This window comes from Arachis stenosperma, chromosome 2 (assembly GCF_014773155.1).
Source record: "Arachis stenosperma cultivar V10309 chromosome 2, arast.V10309.gnm1.PFL2, whole genome shotgun sequence".
NCBI lineage: Eukaryota > Viridiplantae > Streptophyta > Magnoliopsida > Fabales > Fabaceae > Arachis > Arachis stenosperma.
The window spans coordinates 53,829,715-53,847,328 of NC_080378.1; the positions used below are offsets into that span (position 1 = coordinate 53,829,715).

At 38.0% G+C, this 17,614-nt stretch overlaps 1 protein-coding gene across 1 annotated transcript; it reads left to right on the forward strand.

Moving 5' to 3' along the window:
- The first annotated feature begins 10,885 nt into the window (after positions 1-10,885).
- On the forward strand, positions 10,886-11,347 carry LOC130962893 (uncharacterized). The gene has a single exon (XM_057889049.1). The coding sequence runs from the start codon at positions 10,886-10,888 to the stop codon at positions 11,345-11,347; it is 462 nt and encodes a 153-aa protein (XP_057745032.1).
- The last annotated feature ends 6,267 nt before the right edge of the window (positions 11,348-17,614 follow it).

Genomic DNA, 17,614 nt, shown 5'->3' on the forward strand with positions numbered 1-17,614 from the left:
TTATTTTTTCTTTCTTTTTTTCCCTTCTGTATAGAAGTCCCTAAAACAAAAACAATGTCTCAATTATTTAATCATCAAAATAACAAATTAACAATCTGGTAAACCAAATGAAGAAATCCTACCGAACCGAAAAATATTTATATGGTGAATAGTACATGACAATTATTTATTCATCAAGAAAAATGTTTCTTAATGCAAAAACATTCAAATGAACAAACTAACAATTGCAAGTAGGACAAATAAATTAATTATAACCTAAAACAGAAGTTTATTTAGTTAGTAGAGTATTTTAAAAGCATTTGAAAGCAAATTTTTCGGGGAATTTCAGTAGAGTATTTACCAATGGTTGTGTTGCTTCGGATGAAATCTGATCAATGATCATTTCCCTTGTTCAATGGGCCACCCATGGTGCAGGGGGAGCATCAAGTGCAAATAGACGGGAGAACTTGGTTTCATGGAAGTATATCAACATTAATACAAAAACACAGCCATCAACAGACTGTTTCTTCCTGTTCCTCTTATTTTCAACTCCTTTCATTAAGAAGTTGAAAATATGCTTTGCCCAAGCCAATTCCCGAATGTTGCCCACATGAAAAATTGGTGGCTTGTGGATTGGGGAGGCCACACTGATAAACCCCGGTTGTAGGGTTTATCTTATGCTTCATTTAAGGGATTTTATGACCTTTTACCCACATTTATTCAATGAAATAGCATGGTTTCATGATTATCTCCCAATTTGTGCTTAAGTGTGAGAACATGCTTTCTAGACCTTAAATTAGTTAATTTTAATTCACCTTTGATTCCACTAGATGCCTTGATTTGTTTGTTAAGTGATTTCAGGTTGAAAAGGGCTAGGGAAGGATCAAAGGAATGAAAGGAAGCATACAAAGTGGAGAAGATCATGAAAAGCCAAAGAATTGAACTCGCCCATGGACGCGCGTGCGCACCAGACGCTTACGCGCACCTTGCGAATTACCCCATGGACGCGTACGTGTGCTGTGCGTGTACGCGTCGGTGCTGGTATATGATTTTTTTAATGAAAACGTGGCCAGCGAATTCAGAAGGGTTGTGGGGTCCAATCCCAACCAACTTTGGCGCCAAAAATGCTATTTAAAGCCAAGGATTGAAGAGCAAAGGGGGGATTCCATCATTCACATTAGGATTAGGATTAGTTAGTTTTAGAGAGAGAAGCTGTCACTTCTCTCTAGGATTATGATTAGGATTAGGTTTAGTTCTTAGATCTAGGTTTAATTCATGCTTTGATTTACTTCTCCTTTTGTAATTCTTCTTCTCCTACATCTCTTCTCTCTAGTTTAGCATTCAATTCTTGTAATTCTCTACTTTTATGTTGATGCACTTTTGTTTCTTCTATTTTCCTTTTATGCAATTTGAGGTAATTCATGTACATCTTGTTCATTTGATTTGTTGTTGTTTAATTACTTATAATTGAGTAGTGTAGATTTACTTTCCTTGCAATTTTACTATGCTTTCCTTTTATTGCCTTCCAAGTGTTTGATAAAATGCTTGGTTGGATTTTAGAGTAGAATTTTATGCTCTTGGATTGGAAAGGTAACTTAGGACTTCTTGAGTTGCTAATGTCCAAGTAATTGATGATTGGGATCCATTGACCCTAGCTCTCACTAATTGAATTAGTGGAGAGTTAGGACTTATGGACTAGGATTGATATAGCTCATTTGACTTTTCTCTACTACTAGTTAGAGGATGATTTAATGGGATTGATCCTTGCCAATTCTCATATTGTGGTTAGTGATTAAGATAGAGATCCTTAACCACTAAACCTTGCCAAGGCCTCTTTAGTTGTTAGCTTATTTTCATTGGCATTTACATTTCATGTCTCTTATCCCAAAAAAACCCCAAAACATACCTTATAACCAATAACAAGACACTTTATTGCAATTCCTAGGGAGAATGATTAATGTTGGTTATAAGGTATGGGACAAAAATTCTCATTAACCACTTTATTGCATCAAGGATGGGACAACCAAAGGTGGAAGGAGCCATATGCATATGATCAATCCTCAAGGCAACAACCTCCACCAATGCACTATAAAGAAGAGCCATTCTATGATGCATACCAATCCAATGGCTATGGTGAATCTCCTTGTGACTTTCAAGAACCACCACCATGTGCCTATGAGCCATATCCTCAATATAGCCCTCAACCATACTCACAAGCCTCCTTTCACCCAACATATCCATATGACTCTACTCCTTATAAACCGTACCTAGGGGTGTTCAAATCCAAACCGATCCAAATTAAACCGCTCATCCAATCCAATCCAAACTGAAAATCGATTAAAACCGCACTAATTCGGATTTGATTGGATTCTATTTTTTGCTAACCGCTGGATTGGATCAGATTTCGAATCTATTTTTCATAACCGATCCAATCCAATCCAAACCGCATAATGTGCTATATTATTATTATTTTATTATTATATTTACAATTATACTTATAACATGTTCAATTTGTTATATATTTTTCTATTATTCATGTATTATTATTATTTAATAAATATTTTATGTTCAAAATATTATTTATTTATTTATTTTAACTAACCTATAATTTTATTTTTATTGTTATGTTATCATTGGTTTTTTAAGATATTGTTAAGACTTGTTATGTCATTGTTGGTTATTTAAAATTTGATGTTGAGACTTGTTATATGTATTTAATTTTTTTTATTTAAAAACCGCAAATCCAAACCAATCCAAACCGCTTGTAATCGGATCAGATCGAATCAGATTTCCAAAAAAAGTTCATCCAATCCAAACCGCACCGCACATAAATTAAGCGTTCGGATCGGATGACTTTTTTTCTTAAAACCGAACCAAACCTTACCGCGAACACCCCTAACCGTACCAATCACATTTTGAGCCATATGAGCCATATGAGCCATACATAGAACCACCACCATTCTAATATCAATACTCCCAAGAACCACCACCTCCAAACCCTTACCAAGAAGAACCACCTTCCTATTATGAACCCTTTCTCCAAGACAATGAACCCTCTTATCCACCCCAATCCTCAATGGATGAAATCCTTAGCCTTATACTTCAAGGGCAAGGGGAAATGCAAAGGGAGACACTAGAATTTGTGGCTACCTTGACCGAGGTAGTAAGCATTTTAGCCTCCCAATGCTTGAGCACTCAAAGAACTCCCATGGTCACATGTGGAGAATTAATTGAAAAGTATAGCATGACGAAGAGATTGGAAACTCCGGTGGAATATGAGGGATGTTACTTTGTGTTAGAACAATTGGAGGAGCCTATGATCATTGAAGAAAAGGAAGAAATGGTTGAAGACCTAGGAGATGCGGAACCTCCTTGGGAACCTAGAGTTGAAGAAAACCTCTCCAAGAAGATTGAATTTGATGTTGAGGAGGAGAGTGCACAACCTCCAAAATAATTTTTGAGTGAAGACTTGGAGGGAATGAAACAAGAATTGAGTTCCCTTAGTGATGAAGACCATGCATCCAACCTTCTTGGTGGTGAATCCTTTGAATTTGAAGAACCTTCTCCCAATGAGATAGAAAGCAATGTGGAGGTAGATTTCTCTTAACCTCCCATTTATGATTTGAGTGATGGAGAAGAGCTAGATGAAATTGATGAACAAAGGATTGAAATTGAAGAAAGTTGTCAAGAGGTGGAGATTGACAAGGAAGAACACAAAGGAGTAAAGCTTGCTAGCACATTGGAGATACCTCTCCCCAAGCCACCACCATCCATTCTTTCATTCAAGTGGGTAAATTCCTTATACTTGAGCTTTATTATTCCCCTTGAATATGGTTTGCTTGAAACGGATGGTCTACTTAGACATATTTATGGCTTTAAGAGTAAAAAGGAGATGGTTAGTGGTTGGAAATGCCATTCTAGGTTCACCATGGTTACATGTTCAAAGCTCAATTGCAAGGTTTGGTGTAGAACTAGATTGCTTGGGTCTAGGATAATGTTCGGTCACTTCTTTGAGAATTTTAAGTTTCTACCACCCGGATGGAACAATGATGATCAACTTAAAGACGGGTGTCAAAACAAAGTGTGGGACCCGAATCGCACAAGGAAAACCACCTTTGGGAGCTCATAGCTTGTGAGGAACTCCACCCAAGCTTGGAGTTATTAATTTTGAAGAATGGTGCTTATTGGAGACTCAAGCATTGGTGGATGTTACAAGATGAGTTTAAGCACAAGCCACCTTGAGAGGAGCTCCCCATAAGTCCAACTTAAGGACAATAAACAAAAGTGCTAGGTGATGCGTGAGCATCTTTCCTATCTTTTCCTAGTGAATTTGCACTTAAATTGTTGAGTTTAATAAAGAATTAATTATCTTTTAGCCAATATGGATGCTACTTTGAGTCTTTTGCAATTTTGTTTATTTTAGGTAGCATTCGGCGGAATTTGATGGAGTTTCTGCAGCACAAGAATCAAAGGAGATGACAGCGAGGAGCGACGCGCACGCGTGCCTGAAGCGTGCGTGTGAATTGGAAGTATCCATGGCGACACGTGCGCGTGACTGACGCGCACGCGTGAATTGAAGATTTGCTCAGCAACGCGTCCGCGTGACCGACGCGCCTGCGTGACTTGCGAAGAAGACCAGCGATGCGTACGCGTGACTGACGCGTACGCGTGACATGCGCCACGTGCAGAAAAACACAGAAAAATGGTGGGGGCAATTTCTGGGCTGTTTTGACTCAGTTTCTAGCCCAGAAAACACAGATTAGAAGCTGTAGAATGGACAAATCAAGTGGTCCCCACCCATCAGCTGAAGACTTGTTAATTAATTCTAATTTAAATTCAAATCTTATTTTGAGGAAAAGATATTATTTTTAATTTTAGATAATTAGATTTTAAATTTTTAGGATTAGTTATAAATAGGAATTTAGATGCCATTAGATGGAAACTCGGTATATTTTACCAGAATCCTAGTTTTCTTCTCTGAACCATGAGAAACTAATCCCTCCTTGTTAAGGTTAGGAGCTCTGTCTATTTATATGGATTGATTCATGTGATCTTTCTAATTTAATCCATGTTTTTATTTATATTTCAATAATTGTTTTCGTTCTCTATTTTATGAATTTGGGTGGAACGGAAGTATGACCCATGTTCTAATTGAGTTCTTGTAAAACTCGGAAAAGCTCTTTACTTGAACAATAGCTTGAAAACATATTATCCTAAATTTCTAATTGTTTGTATTTAATAGGATACGTGACATATAATTCCCTTATTTTTGGATAATTAGGATTCTTGTGGCATATAAACTGGAATTTGATCATCACCCTCTAATTATAATTAATTGACCAAGGAATTGGTAGTTAATGAATTTTAGAGAAGACTAGGAAGGTCTAAGGAATTAGGGTCTAGTCACATATAGTTTGCCATGAATTAAATCTTGCATGATTAAAATAGTTAGTAAGAAAAATTAATCTGAAAAAATAGATAACTCTGAAATCTTAACTATTTTCTCCATATTTTATTCCCAACTTATTTATTTGCCTGTCTTTAATATTCTGAATTTACTGTTAATGCTTTTGAACTTCCAAACACTATTTTCTGTTTGCCTAACTAAGCCTATCACTCAATAACTGTTGCTTAATCCATCAATCCTCGTGGGATCGACCCTTACTCACGTAAGGTATTACTTGGTACGGCCCGGTGCACTTACCGGTTAGTTTGTGGGTTGTAAAATACCGTACCAAGTTTTTGGCACCGTTGCCGGGGATTGATAGTGATTAACAACTATTAGTTGTTTGATTGCTTAGATTAGGCGTTTTATTTTTGATTTTATTAAAATCTATTTTTAACAATTTCGAAAAAAAATATTTCGAAAAAAATATATTTTAAATAACTAAATAACACTAATATTTTTCTTAATTTCTGAAATTAAGTTTGGTGTTACCTAGTTATTTTAATTTATTTATTTATTTATTTATTTTATTTAGTATTTTTTATTTCTTTACACAGGTTACCTCACTGGGAATTCTCTGCACTCTGACGTAGGGGTTCCTATTCTTTCTTGTTTTTTGTTTGTTTATGCGCAGAAACAGAGACAAAGAACATCTCTTAGACTTTGATCCTGAACCTGAAAGGACTTTCAGGTGGCGTTTACAACAAGCAAGACTTTACAAGGCTGCAGAATCCACTATGGATCTGAATAATACTGATAATGCCAATGCGGCAAACCCAAATGGGAATGAACAACAAAGAAGAGTACTTGGTTCTTTCTTTGCTCCTACTGTTGATCTGTATGGAAAGAGCATTGTGGTGCCTCCTATAGCTGCGAACAACTTTGAGTTGAAGCCACAATTAGTCACCCTAGTACAACAAAACTACCAGTATCACGGTCTTTCCCACGAAGACCCAAATCAATTTATTTATAGTTTTCTGCAGATTTGTGATATTGTGAAGACAAATGGAGTAAACCCAGATGTGTACAAACTCATGCTCTTCCTGTTTGCTCTGAGGGATGGAGCAAAGCTATGGCTAGATTCCCAATCCAAGGAGAGCTTGGATACTTGGAACAAGGTGGTTACTGAGTTTCTCACTAAATTTTTCCCACCAAAGAAGCTGACTAAGCTTAGGGTGGAGGTTCAGACCTTCAGGCAAAAGGATGGTGAGACTTTGTATGAAGCTTGGGAGAGATGTTCTTCAAATAGACTCAACTAGATATCTTTTATGAAGGCTTGGGTGAAATGTCCAAGATGTGCTTAGACAATTCTGTAGGAGGTTCATTGCACAAGAAGAAGACACCGGGGGAGACTATTGAGCTTATTGAATTGGTTGCTAGCAACCAATATTTATACTCATCTAACAGGAATCATGTGAACTATGAGGCTCCTCAGAAGAAGGGTGTCATGGAAGTGGAAGCTCTTAATGCTATTCTTGCTCAGAACAAGCTTATGTCTCAGCAAATAAATCTACTTACTCAACACATGGGTGGCATGCAAGTCTCAGCTATCAACACCCAAAATCCACCTCAAGAGATCTCCTATGACATGGGAGGAAATTTAGTGCAAAATGATAATTATGATTATGCTCAATCCTCTTCTGAACAGGTCAATTACATGGGGAGTTGTTCTAGAAATCCCAATAATGACCCCTATTCACAGACATACAATCAAGGATGGAGAAATCACCCAAATTTTGGGTGGAGAGACCAACCTCAGAGACCTCAAAATTTCAACAATAATTCTCAGGGCGGCTTCCAACAGAACAGTTACAATAACCGCCAATCTCAGCCTCAGTATGCTAACTCTAAATCCAAGGAAGATTCTAATTGGGAGATGTTGAGGAGTTTTATGCAGGAAACCAGAGCCTCCATTAGAAACTTGGAAGTGCAAATGGGCCAGCTGAGCAAGTAAATACCAGAGAGGTCTGCGAGTACATTTCCAAGTGATACAGTGGTGAATCCAAGAGAAGACTGTAAGGTTATTCAATTGAGAAGTGGTAAGATAGCTGGCTCTGAGACAAGGGCCAATGAAGAGCTAGTTGAAAAGAAAGCTCCAGAGGAGAAAAAGGAAGAAGTGGAGCACGCCCCTCCAAAGCGTGCAGACAACCCATTCCCTGACTCTCTAGACACGTATCCTACATTGCCAAAGGCTCCTGAATACAAGCCAAAAATGTCATATCCTCAGAGACTTCAGAAGGCTTCCAAAGAAAAGCAGTTCTCTAAATTTTTAGATGTCTTCAAGAAGCTACAGATCAACATTCCCTTTGCAGAGGCTCTGGAGCAAATGCCTTTCTATGCTAAATTTATGAAAGAATTATTGACCCACAAGAGGAACTGGAAGGAACAAGAAACAGTGGTGTTAACCAAGGAATGCAGTGCCATTATTCAACACAACCTTCCTAAAAAAATGCCAGATCCAGGGAGCTTTGTCATTCCTTGCACCATTGGAGATGTCACCATTCAGAGAGCTTTATGTGACCTTGGAGCTAGCATCAATCTAATGCCACTTTCAGTAATGAAAAGCTTCAAATTGAGGAGGTAAAATTCACTCGTATTTCTCTTCAACTTGCTGATCTTTCTATTAAATTACCTGTGGGTGTTGTTGAGGATTTACTTGTTAAAGTAGGACCATTCATCTTTCCTGTTGATTTTGTTATATTAGACATGGAAGAGGAGGTAAAATCCTCTATTATACTTGGTAGACCCTTTTTAGCTACAGGTAGAGCTCTGATTGATGTATAAAATGGTGAATTAACCCTGAGGGTCAATGAAGAACAAGTGGTCCTTCATGTTTTTAAAGCTCTCAAGTACCCTAATAATTCTGAAGGTGTATGAAAATAGATGTTATTGAACCACTTGTTCAAGAGGTACTGAAAGCTGAGGTGCTTGATGACATTCTGGATCCTATCTCTGAGAATGAATTAGTTGAAGTTGATAATTCACCACCCCAGAAGACTATGGTTCACACGCCTAGAGTAGAGGAGGAAGCCCCCAACCTTGAGCTTAAATCCTTACCTCCTTCTCTAAAATATGTGTTCTTGGGTGAGAATGACTCATATCCAGTGATTATTAGCTCCTCCTTGAAGCCTGAAGAGGAAGATGCGCTTATTTCAGTGCTCAAGAGCCATAAAATAGCTCTTGGGTGGACCATTAGTGACTTGAAGGGGATTAGTCCAACCAAGTGTATGCACAAGATCCTCCTTGAAGATGATGCTAAACCAGTTGTGCAACCACAAAGGAGACTCAATCCAACCATGAAAGAGGTGGTCCAAAAAGAGGTAATGAAACTATGGGAAGTAGGAATTATTTATCCTATTTCTGACAATCCTTGGGTAAGTCCTGTGCAGGTAGTTCCCAAGAAAGGAGGGATGACAGTGATCAAGAATGAAAAGAATGAGCTTATCCCCACAAGAACAGTCACAGGATGGAGAATGTGTATAGACTACAGGAGGCTCAACACTGCTACAAGGAAGGATCATTTCCCCTGCCTTTCATTGATCAGATGCTTGAGAGGTTAGTTGGTCATGCATTTTATTGTTTTCTAGATGGATATTCTGGATATAATCAAATTGCAGTGGACCCTCAAGATAAGGAGAAGACAGCATTCACATGCCCCTTTGGAGTATTTGCCTACAGAAGAATGCCTTTTGGACTTTGCAATGCTCCAGCAACTTTTTAGAGGTGTATGCTTTCAATTTTTTCTGATATGGTTGAAAAGTTTATTAAGGTATTTATGGATGACTTTTCTGTTTTTGGTAATTCTTTTGAATCTTGCCTTAAGCATTTATCTCTTTTCTTGAAATGGTGTCAAGAATCAAACCTTATATTAAAAAATGGGAAAAATGTCATTTTATGGTTACAGAAGGTATTGTTCTTGGACACCGGATTTCAAGTAAGGGGATTGAGGTTGATAGAGCAAAGGTGGAGGTAATTGAAAATTTACCACCACCAACTAATGTTAAGGCAGTCAGGAGTTTCTTGGGTCATGCAGGATTTTATCGAAGATTTATAAAGGATTTTTCTAAAATTGCTAAACCTCTAAGCAACCTGTTGGTTGCTGATGTTCCTTTTGTCGTTGATTCTGATTGTTTGCATGCTTTTGAAACTTTAAAAGCAAACCTTACCTCTGCTCCTATTATAGCTCCCCTTGACTGGGATCTACCATTTGAATTAATGTGTGATGCTAGTAACTTTGCTATAGGAGCTGTTTTAGGACAGAGGCATGGTAAGCTTGTGCATGTCATTTACTATGCCAGTCGTGTATTAAATGATACCCAAAAGAATTACACAACTACAGAAAAGGAATTATTAGTTGTTGTGTATGTTGTTGATAAGTTTAGGTCCTATTTACTTGGTTCTAAGGTTATTATTTATACTGATCATGCTGCTTTGAAGTACCTTCTAACCAAACAGGATTCTAAACCAAGATTAATCAGATGGGTGTTGCTCCTTCAGGAGTTTGATATTGAGATAAAAGATAGGAAATGGTCAGAGAATCAAGTAGCTGACCATCTTTCCATAATTGAGCCTGAAGCAGGAGTACAACCACCCACAGCTGTGACTGAGACGTTTCCGGATGAACAATTGTTCCTCATTCAGCAGGCTCCATGGTTTGCAGACATTGCAAATTATAAGGCCATGAATTTTATTCCAAGGGATTACAGTAGGCAACAAGTGAAAAAGCTATTGACAGATGCAAAGTACTACATTTGGGAAGAATCATACCATTTTAAAAGGTGTTCAGATGGAATCATCCGGAGATGTGTCCCAGATGAACAAAAACAGCAGATTCTTTGGCACTGTCATGAGTATGGAGGCCACTTTGGTGGTGAAAGGACAGCTACAAAGGTCCTTCAGAGCGGGTTTTACTGGCCGACTCTCTTCAGGGACTCAAGAGCATTTGTAAAGCACTGTGACAGATGTGAAAAAGTCACGAATCTCCCTGCCAACCATGAAATGCCACAGCAGGGGATTCTTGAAGTTGAGTTGTTTGATGTGTGGGGTATTGATTTTATGGGACCTTTCCTACCCTCACATTCAAACAACTATATTCTAGTGGCAGTTGACTATGTGTCCAAGTGGGTGGAAGCTGTGGCTTTGCCCACCAATGATGCCAAAGTGGTAATGAGCTTTCTTCAGAGATATATCTTTAGCTGGTTTGGTGTTCCAAGGACACTCATTAGTAATGGAGGAAGTCATTTCTGCAATAGACAGCTGGACTCTCTTCTGCAGAGATATGGAGTCTGTCATAAAGTGGCAGCCCCCTATCACCCTCAGACAAGTGGACAGGTTAAAGTTTCCATCAGGGAACTTAAGAGGATTCTAGAGAAGACCGTCAGTGTTTCATGAAAGGACTGGTCTAGGAAGCTTGATGATGCTCTCTGGGCATACCGGACATCATACAAGACTCCCATTGGCATGTCCCCTTATCAGTTGGTCTATGGCAAAGCCTGTCACTTGCCAGTTGAGCTGGAGCATAAAGTTTACTGGGCAATCAGGTATTTGAATCTTGATTCAGAAGCTGCAGGAATCAAGCGAATGCTTCAGTTGAATGAGCTTGATGAATTCAGATATTCAGCCTATGAGAATGCCAAGCTCTATAAGGAGAGAACCAAGCTACTGCATGACAAAAAAATTGCCATCAGAGTCTTTGAGCCAGGACAAAAAGTACTTCTATATAATTCAAGGCTCAAATTCTTTCCCGGGAAGCTGATATCCCGGTGGTCAGGACCGTTTGTGGTTACCAGAGCTTCACCATATGGTCATGTAGAAATACAGGAAGAGAATTCTGACAGAAAATTTACAGCGAATGGCCAGAGGTTGAAGCACTATCTTGGAGGTGAGATTGATCGCCAAAGATCCACTCATCTGCTGAACTAACAGAGCTGACCGTTAAGCTAGTGACGTTATAGAAGCGCTTGTCGGGAGGCAACCCGATAATTTCGTATCCTTAGCTATTTTTATTTTTCGTAGTAGTAGTTTTCTTATTTATTTTTTTAGTGAGTTCTTACTAATTTCCTGATCATGCAGCTATGTTATTCCAGGAACCGAACACCTCAAGTAAAAAAAAGGAGCACATGACGCGCAAGTGTCACTGACACGAACGCGTCAATCATGTGTGCGAGAATAACAAAATTTGACAGAGAGTTGCGCGGGAGGGGCACTGGAACCATGCTTGGTGCACAAACATGACCGCGCGTACGCGTACCCCACGCGTGTGCGTCATTTGTGATTTCACCATTCACGCGGGCGCATCAGCGACGCGTACGCGTGACCTGAAAAATCGACGTAAAAGAGTGTTTGGGCAGAGAGGCACAAATTTACTCACGCGAACGTGTCCCTGATGCGTACAAATTTACTCACGTGAACGTGTCCCTGATGCGTGCGCGTCGTTTGCAAAAATGGTCCTCCACGCGTTCGCGTGCGTAACGCGAACGCGTCGTATGCCAATATTGGTTCCCTAGCCGCGCGAATAGATAGATGTGCGTATGCACGGCTGGCTTCATGCGAATCGCACAAAACCCATGGCACGCGTACGCGTGCCTGACGCGTACGCGTCATTAAAGAAAATTCGCGATCCAGCACGCGTACGCGTCGCCTTCGCCGCACAACTACACTTGTTCGCCGCACAGTTTTCACTTTTCTTTCTCTCTCTCCCACTCCTAATTCTCTCTTGTTCTTTTATCTTTATATTTTTCTTTCCTCTCACTATTTGTTTTTATTTTCAGTTCTTCTTTGCTTGAGGACAAGCAAACCTTTAAGTTATGTGTTGACGCTACGCTTATGGGTTTTCTGGCACAAAAGGGAGGCGAATCATCTTCACTGAGGAGCACACCTGAAGAATAAAGCGACCGCTAGGATAACTAAGGTGGTTGAGTTCCTTTCATTTTTATTCTTCCCCTCTTCTTCTCTGTTATGTTCTGGTTTTCTGCTATTTTGCTTTGTTTGTTGCATGATCCTTTATTAGTTAGAATCCTAGGACTAGTTTAGTTTTCTCTTACTTGCTTCAATTATGAAAAGATGTCTCATGTATTACCCACTGAGCTTGAATTCAAATAAAAAAATACAGAACTGATGTATTGCATGAGAAATTGAGTTAATTTTAAGAGTAGTATTATTTACTTAAATGTGGTGGTATTTTCTGTGATTTTTGAATGCATGATATGAACAGTGCATATTTGAATTTGAATCAAGGGATGTTGATGTATAAGGAACAGGAATTTAGAGAATTATTATGACTTCTCTGAAATTAACAAAAATTTAATCCTTGAAGAAAAAGAAACAGCAAAAGAAAAAAAATTAAATAATAAATAAATAAATAATAATAAAAGCAAGGTCCAAGGCTCTGAGCATCAATGACTAAGGAGGTCAGACATAATTAAAAGCTCAAAGAGTTGTTTCCCTAGTCATATACTTGTAGTGTGATTGTGTCAAGTAATCCTTGAGACAGAACACTTAGAGTCGAGACCAAGTGCGTTTAACAGAGTATGCCAAAGGCTTTGAGCACCACTGTCTGGGAGTAACTGAAAGAAAAACCAGGACTCAAAGAGAGTCTCCCAGTTAAGTGCTTGTGGTGTTTCTGTGTCAAGTAATCCTTGAGACAAAACATTTAAAGTCACGGCTAGGCTCAAGGTGCGAAGCACCAAAGAAAAATAAAATTAAACTAAATTTTGCTGTGTTAAAGGATTAAACTGAAATATAAAGATCAGAGAATTCATAATATTATCCGGATTCTAATTTCGAATGACAATGACATCCTTCTGATTCAAAGGAAAGTGAGATGCCAAAACTATTAAGGATTGCAGTTGTAAACCCCACTATAAGAAGAGACATGGGCTTAATCGAACTCTCATTCTCATGCAAATTCACATCCTAAGACTATATTAATTTTGGTTGCTTGAGGACAAGCAACAGTTTAAGTTTGGTGTTGTGATGCGTGAGCATCTTTCCTATCTTTTCCTAGTGAATTTGCACTTAAATTGTTGAGTTTAATAAAGAATTAATTATCTTTTAGCCAATATGGATGCTACTTTGAGTCTTTTGCAATTTTATTTATTTTAGGTAGCATTTGGCGGAATTTGACGGAGTTTCTGCAGCACAAGAATCAAAGGAGATGGTAGCGAGGAGCGACGTGCACGCGTGCCTAACGCGTGCGCGTGAATTGGAGGTATCCATGGCGACGCGTGCGCGTGATTGATGCGCACGCGTGAATTGAAGACTTGCTGAGCAACGTGTCCGCGTGACCGACGCGCCCGCGTGACTTGCGAAGAAGACCAGCGACGCATACGCGTGACATGCGCCACATGCAGAAAAACGCTGGGAGTGATTTCTGGGCTGTTTTGACAAAGTTTTAAGCCCAGAAAACACAAATTAGAAGCTGCAGAATGGACAAATCAAGTGGTCCCCACCCATCAGCTGAAGACTTGTTAATTAATTCGAATTTAAATTCAAATCTTATTTTGATGAAAATATATTATTTTTAATTTTAGATAATTAGATTTTAAATTTTTAGGATTAGTTATAAATAGGAATTTAGATGCCATCAGATGGGAACTCGGTACGTTTTACCAGAATCCTAGTTTTCTTCTCTGAACCATAAGCAACTAATCTCTCCTTGTTATGGTTAGGAGCTCTGTCTATTTGTATGGATTGATTCGTTTGATCTTTCTAATTTAATCCATGTTTTGATTTATATTTCAATAATTGTTTTTGTTCTCTATTTTATGAATTTGGGTGGAACGAAAGTATGACCCATGTTCTAATTGAGTTCTTGTAAAACTTGAAAAAGCTCTTTACTTGAACAATAGCTTGAAAACATAATATCCTGAATTTCTAATTGTTTGTATTTAACGGGATACGTGACATATAATCCCCTTATTTTTGGATAATTAGGATTCTTGTGGCATATAAAATGGAATTTGATCATTATCCTCTAATTGGAATTAATTGACCAAGGAATTGGCAGTTAATGAATTTTAGAGGAGACTAGGAAGGTCTAAGGAATTAGGGTCTAGTCACATATAGCTTGTCATGAATTAAATCTTGCATGATTAAAATAGTTAGTAAGAAAAATTAATCTAGAAAAATAGATAACTCTGAAACTTTAACTATCTTATCCATATTTTATTCCCAACTTATTTATCTGCCTGTCTTTAATATTCTGAATTTACTGTTAATGCTTTTGAACTTCCAAACACTATTTTTTGTTTGCCTAACTAAGCCTATCACTCAATAACTGTTGCTTAATCTATCAATCCTCGTGGGATCGACCCTTACTCACGTAAGGTATTACTTGGTACGACCCGGTGCACTTGCCGGTTAGTTTGTGGGTTGTAAAATACCACACCACTAGGTAGGAGACACCCCACCATGGTAAATTCTTTTCATTTTTCTCTTTTGTACATATTGGTAATTAGGTTAATTTCATGTTTAGTTTAGTTTGTTGAGTTTATTTGGTAGTTTAGTATGTTAAATAAGGTTTTATGGTGTTTGGGTAGCTGTTTGGAGGTTTGGAATGCTTGGATTGGTGCAAAAACATAGAAATTTTTTTAAAAAAATAGAGCACCATCCACGCGTATGCGTACGGTGTGCGTACGCGTGCCTAAGCTTTTCGGCCGTGCCACGCGCACGCGTACATGACGGGTCCGCGTGGATGCAGAAGTTCCACCCCCAGCCAATGACCCGAGAGTTGCGCCTGCACTGTGTGAACTTTGTGCATGAGGCACAAACATCAACCCATGCATAAGCGCGATGGACGCGTGCGCACCTCATCTCCGGTTCACCAGGCATGCGTACGCGTGCCTTGCGCGTACGCGTCGCGCCCATTCCACTACCATCCACGATGGCGCGTGTATGCGCAGATGTCCTTCCTTCACTACATTTTTTTTCTTCTCCTCTTTCCATTTCTTTCCTCCTCCTTTCTTCTTCCATTCTTCTACCCCTCATCCAACACTCCCAAACACCATTGATAACCATTTATTTAGTTAACTAATTAGCTAGTTAGTTTGTTGATTAGTTAGTTTTAGATAGTTTTTATCTCGTTTTCTCTTTTTCATTGTAAGTGTTGGATTGTTATTCTTGTTTACCATTAATTGCTGATGAGTATTAAAAAGGGATGTTATCTTAACATCATTATGTTTATAATCTTTGTTGGATTCTATTGTTGAGGTTATATTTTGCTACTTGGTTTTGAGTTTTTCATGCTTACCTTTTAAGAATACTAAGTGATGAGAAATGCTTTCAAGCATGTTTAATCTTTTTGAATTGCATGATTTGGCCACCATGTGATTTGAATCCTTTTCTTTGCCTAGGCAATCTCTTGATGGATGATGTTGTGCATTTACCTTAATGCATTGTATTTTATGATCATATGCATCCATATATTTTAGCTTGAATGCTCTCATGCTTCTTCAATGCTTGTTTTACTTTACAAGCCTACTTAAAGCATCTCAAGCATGCTAGAATGAGTAAAGTGCATGCTTCTTTAGTGACATAGCTTTTATGCTAATGTGTGTTCTAAACCGCGCAATTTAGAATTCACATACCTAATATTTCTTAATGTCACACTAATTCACTCACTCATTCCTAGTGATTTACCTCATTCCAACAATTATGCTTCCTTGCTTTTGTCTTCTTATCTTATGGTGTTATATTTTTATTTTTGATGATGGATGCACCACAAGCAATAACGGAAGCAAGACTAAGAACACGCAGCACCGGTTGACCTACCAGCTGAAGGTAGCAATCCGGAGAGTCGCCGTTCCCCCTTGCTCATCTTTGAGTGCACCGAGGACGGTGTAAACTTTTAAGTGTGGGGAGGTCGTCCGACCGTTCGGCAATTTTGGGTGACAAATTTCTAACTCCAATACTTTAACACTTTTGCATTTCATTTTTTTAGGTCTTTTAGGATTTTTGTTTCATTTTCTTATTTTTGCATATATATTCACAATAAGCTTAGTCAAAATAATAAAATTTTTCAAGATTTCTATCTATAGGGTATCTCAATTGGTTTGAGTGAAAAACTTTTTCATAGAACTTGCTTGAATTATATATATTGTGGATCATATTTTTGAGCTAAGTACACAAGCTTGTGAGACTTGAGCCTAATAGTGTGGTTACATCTTATAACCACTTATTTTTCTTCTTGTGTGAAATTGTTCTCTTTCTATGATTGTGATCTTTGATTTGTTTGATTCTTTATGTCCATTATTTTGTGTATTCATGCATTTATATGATTGAGGCCATCAATTCATTAACTCACTTACCCAAATAGCCTACCTTTTATCTTCCATTATTAGCCAACTTTGAGCCTACACTTAACCCACTTGTTCTTTAATTTAGCACATTACAAGTCTTAAAGCGAAAAATAATAAATGTCCTTAATTTGGATCTTTGATTATCTTAGGCTAGTGTGTGTGACTATCATTCAAGAGTGGGGAAACTTGGGACATTGGTTGGGAAGAAGGGTGTGATTTTGTTTTGTATTTCTATATTCAGGAATTGGGTACATACTCATGTATTAATTAAAATGTATAGACCTTATGCATTGATGTTCTTGTATATAGAAAGAAAAAAATGAGAAAAACAAAAGAGAAAGAAAGAAACAAAATAAAGAAAAAGAAAAGAAAAAATAGAAAAAGAAAGAAATAAAAAGGGGACCCCAAAGCAAAGTGAAGCTTAATAAAATCAATGCATATGTGTTGTGAAATGCAAAGTAAATACATGAGTATGTGAAAAAGTGAAAAATGGGTAGTTAGGTTAGAACTTAATTGCATAGGATGTCATAGGTTAGGTGAGAAGTCTAAGCTTATCAAAGATTGGAATTTCAAGCTCACTTGACCAAATATGCATCCTACCTTGACCCTAGCCCCATTACAACCAATGAAAAGGCCTCATGATAATTGTATGCATGCATGAAATAAATATTGATTGTTAGATGAAAAATAAGTCTTGAAAAGCATGATTAGGGGAGAATTGAGTGAATCAACCCTAAACACTTGAGCGAATAGAGTGCAAACACTACCGGTGAGGGTTCAATTACTCAATTACATGTTTCCACCTATAAGTGTCACTTTTCATGCAAGTTTGTAAAAATATTTAATAGCTCAATTCAATTGTGGTTTGGCATGGTTGTTAATACCTTTGGCC